At 34.7% G+C, this 10,644-nt stretch overlaps 1 protein-coding gene across 2 annotated transcripts; it reads right to left on the bottom strand.

Annotated features, from left to right (window-relative positions):
- Positions 1-661: 661 nt before the first annotated feature.
- Positions 662-5,072, bottom strand: LOC104906850 (receptor-like protein kinase FERONIA). Of its 2 annotated transcripts, none has more exons than XM_010695679.4 (4): positions 4,343-5,072; positions 2,794-3,402; positions 2,150-2,604; positions 662-2,041 (listed from the first exon to the last, which is right to left on the bottom strand). In XM_010695679.4, the coding sequence occupies exons 2-4, from the start codon at positions 3,264-3,266 to the stop codon at positions 1,044-1,046; spliced, it is 1,926 nt and encodes a 641-aa protein (XP_010693981.2). In that variant the 5' UTR covers positions 3,267-3,402; positions 4,343-5,072; the 3' UTR covers positions 662-1,043. The 2 variants fall into 2 exon arrangements, with proteins under 2 accessions (XP_010693981.2, XP_048495407.1); XM_048639450.2 differs by having other exon boundaries at positions 4,454-5,072.
- Positions 5,073-10,644: the final 5,572 nt, after the last annotated feature.

The following is a 10,644-nucleotide window of genomic DNA, read 5'->3' as shown; positions in this document are numbered from 1 at the left end:
CTGCGTCGTTTTCACATACGACGCAGATCCACTAGAGGCCATTTGCGTCGAGATCTGTGCTGTCGGACCCAAGTCCGACGCAAATAGGGGTCCCAGGTCCGACGCAAATCGATATTTCTCTACTAGTGGTAATCCATGTACATCAAAAAAATTTAGAAATGACATAGTATAGGATTTGATCCCAAGACCTCAAGTACATATACTAAAGTCTTAACCACTAGACTAAGTTGTATTAAGTGTTATTATCATAAAGTGTTATATTAAAAAATGAAATTTTTTCTTATCCGGGGCATAGCCTGGGCCTAATAACTAGTTATATGCTAAAAAGTGTGAAAGTCACAGTGTTACAATAGAAAGAACATAGATAGTTTATATGAAATAGACCGTATTGGATTAATAATTTTAAGAAATTTAGCTCCAATCTTTTACCTCATCCAAGGAGTCACGATTTTGAGGTTTGTGCTGACAATAATGTTCGACATCTATACAAATATATTAAAAAGCGTGCATGCCAATGTATACAAGCCACGTGACACCTCTGTTACTCCACTAGAATTGTCCAATGTGTACATAAGTCATGTCAATTAACAAAATTAAAATTAGCTTGCAACAAAATTTGAACCCGTGACCTCTTGCTATTATACATGACACAATTATCATCTCAACCAACTTTTAATCATGCTGTAAGTGTCCACATTATATATTTGTACCTTATAAATGTTGAATTTTCCTTAATATATTTTAGAGAAAAAAAATGCATATCAAGTCGGAAACATAATACGAATCTGGGGCAATGTCCGGGACCCAAATACTAGTTATATTTTCAATACACTGAAAAAAAAAACCACATCACATGGCTTGTTCAGAATTTTGTGAAAAAACTTATATATACATGAAGTATTAATCACCGAAGGCAAATTCCAAAGCACTTGCAAAAACCCGAGACTTCCTTAGGGAGCCTCAAACCGGACTAAGCCCCGAGAATTGAAGCTTGCTCCACCTGCAAATGTTATACAAGGCTTTAAGTTATAATTAATACCAAATTATGTAAGAGCACCAATTTTGTTGGTCAATGTGGTACTGGTACCACCAGCGCTAGTTTTGGATGCCAATATTTCCCATGAGGTGGAAAAATCCCCTGTATCAATCGTAATATTACCATCTCCCTTGTCATTAGCAAAAACAGAACTTGTAACTCCATTGTTCTCCGTAGTTTCTTGAAGCTGCAATGCAAACTCTAGGTACCATACTACTTCTTCCATGGATGGTCGTTCGCTCCCGTGATCACGTACACACTTCTCTGCAATCTCTCCAAACTTCTTTAAGCACACTGGTGCAATCTCATGTTTTATAATTGGGTCCACTATCTCATGAAGAATGTCTTCTTTGTAGCATCTTTGAGCGTACTTAGCTAAATTCACTTGCTCTACTACTAAAGAGCGACTCCTTGCTGGCCGAGCACATAAGACCTCAAATAACACCACACCAAATGAATATACGTCAGACTTCTCCGTGAGTTTCTCTAGTCTAAGATACTCTGGATCTAGGTAACCAATGCTACCCTTTACTAATGTACTAATATAAATGGGACCGGACTCTATTGAAGAGGGTCCTAACTTGGACATGCCAAAATCGGAGACTTTGGCAGTCCAATTCTTGTCCAAGAGGATGTTAGAGGACTTGACATCGCGATGTATGATCACCCGATTTGCACCTGTATGAAGGTAGTGTAAGCCTCTTGCTGCCCCAATGCAGGTCATGAGACGTCGCTTCCAAGGCATTGGAGCATAGTTGGTGTTGTCTACAGTACTGTCATCGCTTCTTGTGTTATAGGTGCGATAAAGATGATCTTGAAGGGGGCCTAGAGACATGTACTCGTACACCAACATCATTTCACTATTCTCGTTGCAATACCCTATTAAGGAGACCAAATGCATGTGTCTTAAAGCACTTAGCATCTCAATCTCAGTGCGGAACTCCTGAGCCCCTTGCTTCGACGATTGGTTTAGCCGCTTGATTGCAACCACAACGTTGGTTTCTCCTAAGAGAATATAGGGAGTTGTCAGTGTAATATTGTTGATACAACAATGTAATAACGAGAGTAATTAAGAACAAAAGAAACAAGAAAAGGTAACACAATAATGCTTACCATCTATTGCGATGGATCCTTTGTATACCTTGCCAAATCCACCCACGCCGATAACAAAATCATCATCAAAGTTGCTCGTAGCGAGCTTCATCTGCTGCAATGTGAAGCGCTTGCATAGATGAGACGGTAATGAGGAGGCACCGCTGCTTGTGGTGGAGGATCCAGAGTTGTGAGTTGAACCAAGGAGCTTCTTAGACTCGATTGTGCTTAGTTTGCTCGTTCGCCAACAATATACGAATACAATAGTTAAGGGTATAAGAACAACGCTTCCTAGCACACCAGCCATAATTTCAATTATCAGCAAGTGAGCTGATTTTCTATCGCTTGAGAAATTTGTTCCATTACTCGGTTGATTAGTATTGTAGGGTAGAGGAGCCGGATTAGGTCCGGCAAGATTCCCATCTGATTGATTCAGCTTGAAGATTTCCAATCCATTCAAGATGACATCATGATACCTAAGAACATCATATACCTTTAACCATTATAATTCAGTAACTAAATGTTTGGTTGGTATAGAATACCTAAGAAGATGATTCAATTTTCTATTTGAATAGCTACCCACCTATTATATAAGACTAATTTGTAGATATTACTATTACTATTAATAACAATATATTTGGATCATATAAAAGTTAGGAACTTACGAGAAGTGGCGGACAAACCCAACATCAGGACGGAGAGTGAGCGAAAGAGAAGCTTTGTTTGCGCTCTCATCATATATTGAAACCATATAGTCCATACACACCGGAGAAGCCCTTTGACCGTCAGTGAAATCTAGGACGTCAACCATATTATCAGCCATCTTATTATTAATGAAAACATCAAATTCTCTCTGACCACTTTTTGTAACTTGAGGGTCCATCTCACAAAAATGGAGCCTAACCAGGTACTGAAACCCATAATCAACAGAAAATGACCATGTAATATTATTACTGAGCTTAATCTTATCATTTAACGGGCCCATGACCCTAGATGTCCCATACACTGAGCTCGGTGCCGTGTATTCCGGCACCGACGCCGTGTAAAGTATCTTTATCTTGGTTAGGTTCAATCTAGATGTCGCCCCTCTGAAATTTCCTGTTAAGTGATTGTCGTCATTGTACCATGTTCGCGACATTCCTCCGGTGTCCAATGTCGAACTTACGTCAATCCCGCCTACATTCAGTCGGACTACTGTCTCTATTGCTGTTGGCCCTAAGATGAAGATTGGTAATTGAGTATCGACGGAGTTCTTCTTTCGACAGGGCGTAGATCTGTGAACATATCATTAAGATCAATTGAATAGGGGAATGGTAAAATAGTTCTTGGTTATTAATACTTCATATGTTTGTTAATAGAGAAATCATATAGATTTGGCACACTTGTCAGATGCACAACTTTGACTATCAATATCTTCAACTGTATGAATTTTGAAAATATAGATCAAGATCAACTCGACAACCATTAAGTAATTATTACACGGAAATGTTTTTGTTTACCAACCATTAATAAATTCTTGTTGAGGGTTGTGGTAATGAAATCCAGCTCAACATAATTTTTTTAATGCTCTATTAGTAGTGGATTGTCTACCTGGTGATTAGGTATCGCAATGTCCGACGCATTGATTAAGAAACAAAGGATATATGATGTGAACACGAAAAAAAGGGGAATAAAAGAGTAAAGAAATAGAAATGAGTAAAGCCAATGTAATTGAAATTGAGGAGTAGCTTATATTGAAATTCTAACTAGCTGTTTAAGTTTTTATAATTAGCTTTTACGATAAAATAAGATGATGATAGAGATTGCTAGAAATTAAAGAATAACTTTCAGTTCCTTATTTTGATAATCTAGTACTCAACTACTCAAATTAAAGTACCATCTTAATCCACACGAGCTCCTAGAACTATACTTGAATTACTTTCCCATCAACACCAATCATTTAAGCTAAGTGTGGATATTGAAACTACATAAGTTGCCAAATGTTTAATTGGCAAAATTGACTAATATAATTAATAAGTTATTAGTTGAAATCAAGCAATTCTGGAAGTAACCAATTGTAATTAAAAGCGACCAACCGCAAAGACCAATTATTCTTACGATAAAGTACATGTTATATAAATGTGCTCATCAAAATCTAGAAGGTATTCATGATGTGAAGATTAAGAACTATTTTAAATCAAGAGTATTGAAATTTATAAAATTGTTAGTATAAACCTGAAAGAAGGTGCTCCAGATTCTTCAACAGAAGGAGAATTGAAATAATCATAAGAGGCCGTAAGGTACAGCCACTATTTCAATGGCATTAACAAAGGCCAGGGAACCTACCAACGTAGGAGAAAAGGTAAGTTTGAGCAGTGAGGTTGTAGCCATGACGAGGAACTCCTTCGCCATGGGGCCGGCGAAGGAGTCCTTGAACTGCTGCTGGTGAAGATAAGCACTATAGTTATGTAGGAGATTAAAGGATGCATCACCTCCATCAGCTTGAAGAGAGAGAAATAAGTGTTCGGTGGAGGTGGTGTTGTAGGTGGCTACGGCACAAAAGTAAAGGCGCACAAATTTAGGGCCGGGTGACACAGGAAAGGAGTAGGTGAAGGGTGAATAAAATAGACGAGCTGAGGAGCAAAATGCTTGGTCTCTTAAGGAAGATTCTTCTTTGGTGGCATTTGCGGCTGCCGTGGCGGCTTTATAGGCTGCGATAGGTGCAAATGTGGTGTTTTCATCGGTGTACCAAGTTTGGTTATTGTCTAAGGTGGTGGATGCCCCGCAGGTGAGGAGGTAATTGGTGCTGCTAATACTACCATTGCTTGGTGTGATTAGTATTGTTAGTGTGATAAAGGAGGTTAGGAAGAATGAAAAGCAGAAATTTTCAGGCATTTCTCGTTGGATTGAAGAGAAACCATAGGATTGATTTTTCCATGCTAATTAAGACAAGTTACTTTTGCATATGGTCTTTTCCGATTTTTTTTTTGTCCTATCTATCCTTTTCATTTTAATTTACTCACTTCACTTTAGACATAATCAAAGAGGAAGTACAAAAGTACGAGGGAACCTGAAAAAGTGGAGAGAGATAACTTAAAAAGTGAATTAAAATACTAAAAAATGGATGGTATGAGTAAAAAAATTAAAAAAAGAGAGCAGGTAGAACATGTTACCAAGAATAGAAAAAGAAACAGTGAAACAGTGAGTAGATTAAAAAAAAAACATATAAAAAAAATTATAGATGAAAAAGAAAATGAGCCACTATTATTAATTTGTATCATTTTATGTGCAATTGTTTTATTGGTCAATATCATTTTCTCTTTTGTTAATATTGGAGTATTTTCTTTATTTGGTAATTAAAATGTTATTTTCCCTCTTTTTTTGTGACCAGAAAAAATCTTCTATTTTATTTATTTTAGTTATTACTTTACTTATACTACTCAATCTTATTTGTTAATTTAATTTTTTTTTTGAGTGGTTCAATTTAAATACACTATCTAGCTAAATCAATAATTAGCAAAAATAAAAGATGGTGGGGTTGATGTCTACATATAGCATGCATCAGAAACATGGTCCTACTATTTTACTAGTCTAGATTGGTTTGTATGCTTGTTAGATTCCGAGAAAGTATTGGTAATATCAATTTGGACAAGTCATGTAAGACTAAGTAGGCTTCCAACTTGACAATATTGGAGGCATTAGTTGATTACATATTGAAGTCTACGGGTCTACTGCGGCACCCTTAAGTAAAACAAAAGAAAGAAAATTGTGAGTCCATAATACTTTTCAACGAAAGGCCACTGGAGTCTGGACTATGGTAAAGGACATTGAAATCTATGGTCATGGTCTCGTGGAAATGAAATAATCAAACTTTTTTTTTTGGCATGGTTAGCTCTTAACTGTATGCTAACATATCCCTGTATTTTTCAAAAAAAATTACAAACTTGCACCATTTGGACTTTTAATGGCAAGCTTTTGGATCCTGAATATGTGGTACATACACGCACAAAACCTTTACACATATTTTCGTTATTATTTGCCTAACATAGATTCTTATTAACATAGTTTTTTACTTGATGATCCGAATTACGTATTACTTCAACTATTTTTAAATATGAGGCATGTACTTTCCTGGAAATATATAACTTTAATGGACCCACTGATAAAATAATGATTAATTGATCTCTTAAAAAATATACAAATGCTTTATCATAAAAATAATAATGTTTATTCATAATCTAGAATATCTTAAATATTTCACATTAATATAGAGTCACTTCAACATCTTTCCGTAGCATCCTTGTCATAATTGAACTTAGGTCTAAATTCAATAACTTTTCGAGAGCTACAACTTTTATGAAGAAAGCACGATAAATTCCAATAGTAAGAATTAGGAAGATTACATTTGATGTATTTTTCATGTATATCGATAACTAAACAAAACAACCTTTAAATAGACATATAAAACACTACTAATAACATGCCCACTACTTAACCCACTACTTGCTATCCCACTATAAAGACCATTATGTAGATCACTACTTGTTAGTCCACTAATATAACTACTTATTAGCAACTAGTCCTAACTATTAGAAAAATTATTTGACTAGTTTTGGAGCATAATTCAACAAGTTATAAAACGAACTACGGATCAAGTATCAATTATCAAGACAGTTTTCACTAAATGAAACTATCAATAAAGTGTTGGAAGTAATTATATAAATATGATATGAAATGATGAAATTAAAAATATAAAAAATATTGGCAATTAGCACAAAATATGAAATCTAAAATGATTAGCTAACATATCAATAGTAATATGCTCTTTGTATTTTAGGTTGGGTGATAATGAGTTTTGTCATGATTTTTATATTAATACTTGATGGGAGGGTTACAGATATAAATGAGATTTATTTAATGAAGGGAGGATTAAAAAAATGAAATAGAAGACAAAAGAAATAAAACACAAAAGTTTTAGACTTGTAGTAAAAACAGATAAGGGCAAAAGGAAAGAAAAAATAACACCCCGGAGAGTAGAACATGCGACCTTGAATACAATGCAAGGTCCCAAAGTAGAACGCAAACTTCACCGTTGAATCACATTAAAATATAAGGAAATACTACCTCCGTCCCATAATATAGTGCTTGCATTTCTTTTTGGGTGTCCCAAAATGTTGTACCAATTTCTTTTTTAAGATAAACCTGATAGTATAATTTTTACAATTTAGGGGTGTTGCATGGCCTGGGGTACCCTCGAAGTTTTGGAAAATTTATATGGTGCCCAAATATGTTTCATTATTCACGTAGTACACCTAAGACACAAAAATAATTCATAAGTAATGTAAATAGTAACGGTGTTAGCTTTTTCGATAAAACTAACACCTAAACGTAATTAAATTTGACCATATACACCAATTATGTTGATGATATCATTTTTGGAGCTACTAATCAGTTGTTATGTGATGAGTTTGTTAATCTTATGCATAGTGAGTTTGAAATGACCTGAGTTTCAAGCTGATCTTTATCAACAAATATTACAATAATAAAAAAAAAACAGAGGGAGTAGAATTTAAAGTAACATGCACATCCTAATTATTGTCAACAAATTGATCTAATTAACGTTTTCACTCTTTTACTAGACTTGAAGTTGCTAGGGATTTTTTAAGGCCAAAATAGGGGCAACCCTCCAATCTACTCACCATAAATTTCAGAGGAGTAGGCTGATAAACTAGATTGATGGTTGGGTCACAACATGCAAAATGGCCTCACATATCTTATCCGAATATTTCTCTTTCTAGTACAGTACACCTGATACTTTATTAGTCACTATAAATGATTCATGTGTGATTACTTTATTGCATATATCATCCCACTCACTACCATCTATATTACCAATTTCTTTCCTTATAAAAGAAAATCAAGCAATTTACTATGAATAAGAAGAAGAGTAGCAACCTTCTTACTTCTTTCTCCTTTTCCATCCTTCTATTGATCTCGCTGTTATTCAGCTTCCACAACAACATAGCTACTGCCGACTGCATTATGAAGACGAACATGAAAAGACCGTATTGTGATGCTACAATCTATGGTAACTGTTTATGTAACCGCGGTGTTTCATCCAGATGCCCACCCTTAAACAGATGCGCACGTGTACCCGGCGGGATCCCTGAAGACACTTGAGTGTACTGACCTCGATCGAGTCTCGCGCAAGTTCTTATGCATTTCAAAGCTATCTAGGAGGCTTTTTTCGTGATCATTTGGAGCACCAAACAGAATTTCCCTGTCACAATATATATTAAATACTAGTTTTTGAAACTTATGCAATACACGGGTAATTTTTATGCAGTATATCCATATGTGATAATTATGTGTAATAATATATAAGATAAACTGAATTTCTTCCATTTTTATTTGTTATATATACACTTTCCTTTTGTGATTTATTTGGGACAATCCTGATATAAAGTATTAGTGATTGAAATTAAAAATATCAATGTTGCTTTAGTGAGCACTATCAAATTCTTAAGTGATTCAGTAAATTTAGACTCTAATTTTTTCTTTTTTATCCATTATAAATCTACATTATTCTCTCCATAATACTCTACCTATATTTACTGTCACTCCAAAAAGCAATAAAAAGACGAGAATGGCCCGAAAATGTGCGGGTTTTGGGCAGCCCGATTTGTTTTTTTTGGAAAAAAAAACCGAGCTACAAGCGACTTAAATATGTGAAAGTAAGCTGATTTTTGGGTCAACCCGAAGAAGCCCGCATAGCTCGACCTGAATAAACGGGTTTTGACGTGGGAATTTTGGGTTGCGGCTTGTCCCGACCCGAGGCTTTGGCCCGAAAGGGGCCAACATTTTTTGGCCAAAACTCTGCTTGATCCAACCCACGATTACCTTAAGTACAATTATTTGATAAAAAGAATTTATCTTGAAACAAATTATGAGGAATTTCCGTATAATAATAAAAATAATAATGTTTTAGATTTGCTTTAAATAAGCTGAACTGAACTGAACTGAACTGAACTGAACAGAAAATAAGTTGGAGAGGACCTTAAGGTTCTTAGGCGCTTGAAAGCTAAGGAATTTTTTCCCAAATACTTCAAATAAAGGTAACATTTGCTTTAAATTTTCACAAATTACGGTTTATGAAATCAGGTATTTCATCAAATAAGAGTTTAGAGTTTATGACGAAGACATTAAACTACAAAGAAGAAAAATATGATCAAAACATTAATTTTGCTCAACCTTTTTTTTAATTAGGTATCACAATTCATAGCCAGCTACAAGCCCTAATTTTATAAAAGTTTCAAATTTACAGAACTTTCAATTTCTTAAGAATCCTAATATATGCATAAAATTAAGGTAAAATTGACCTTAACACCCCAAATTATAAATTGGTTGCACATAACACTACAAGCTTTGGCTCGAATAAACTGTTGGACTTGGTGCAGCATGTATCCGTTAAAGGGTACAAAACCGACAATATGGAAACATTAGTAATTAAATTTGAGAAAAATTAAGAAAGATAATTATCTTTAAGAAGTGATATAGTAGGAAAGGTAGTTAAAACTAAAAAATACAACCTGCAGTGTGGCAATACAGTAGTTATCTAGTTACATTGACTAGGAAAAAAAATACTTCATCCATTCTAAAATAAATAATACCACTTTAGGCCATTTTAAAAATAAATGAAACGTTACTTTAGTATTCACTTTTCTCTATCTCTAATCTCTATCATGATCACATGAGTTTCTCTTTTCTCTTTCTTTCAATAAGTCCGTTTGGTTCACTATTTTCAGGGTCCAAGAAACGAAATCAATTAGCGATTCTCTTTCTTCATGCTTGGTTCAACTCCTCACCAATCCATTAGCATTACTTGGTGGTAATAGACTCCCTCAATTTTTTACCTCCCCCTCCCTGTTAAGTAACAAAATTCATTAGTTGGTGGCAATGGTCACCATTCCAAGACTTGAACCAAACACCCAATAAATGTAACCATTTTTATTATCATTTTCTTCCTTTATTTGTTTTCTTTTTTTTTTTCATTCCAAATGTTAAACCAAACAACCCGTGTATATTTTTTTTTCTCTTAAATCTCCAAGCCGATATCCTAGTTAAATTTAAAATAGAACAGAAAAAGTATATCATAACTATTTGTAACGTATACGCGTAATTGAAACCAAGCGTAACCATCTTCTATTGCCTATCCAGTCCGCCAGTCGTTACGACTAGTCGTACTTGAAACTGGAAATTCATATCACCCACGCAGCAATTATATGGAGTAGGATCGTTTGGCCTTTAATCATCAGTCTAAACAAATAAGATATTTCATATCTCTACCAAGTTGCATAATTGATCAGATTTTTCTTCTTTTTGATTTTAATTTTGAGAAGTAAACAGCAGACACCATTGACTTCCAAAGTAAAGTAATCAACCAAAGTGACCACAAATATTAAATCCAGTAGCAGTACTGTTTTTTTTTTGGTGAAAATGGATGCATAAATAGATTAAATGGTCTGGGCTTTAAGCCT

The sequence above is a fragment of the Beta vulgaris genome, chromosome 2 (assembly GCF_026745355.1).
Source record: "Beta vulgaris subsp. vulgaris cultivar EL10 chromosome 2, EL10.2, whole genome shotgun sequence".
Taxonomy (NCBI): domain Eukaryota; kingdom Viridiplantae; phylum Streptophyta; class Magnoliopsida; order Caryophyllales; family Amaranthaceae; genus Beta; species Beta vulgaris.
The sequence above is the reverse complement of the archived record's forward strand: the minus strand, read 5'-3'. Positions and strand labels throughout refer to the sequence as shown.

Coding starts and splice junctions, on each gene's coding strand:
- LOC104906850 (XM_010695679.4), bottom strand. CDS start 3,266: ATGTCGCGAACATGGTACAATGACGACAATCACTTAACAGGAAATTTC. Junction 2,605..2,793: donor GGGTTTGTCCGCCACTTCTC/GTAAGTTCCTAA, acceptor TGATGTTCTTAG/GTATCATGATGTCATCTTGA. Junction 2,042..2,149: donor AGGATCCATCGCAATAGATG/GTAAGCATTATT, acceptor ATATTCTCTTAG/GAGAAACCAACGTTGTGGTT.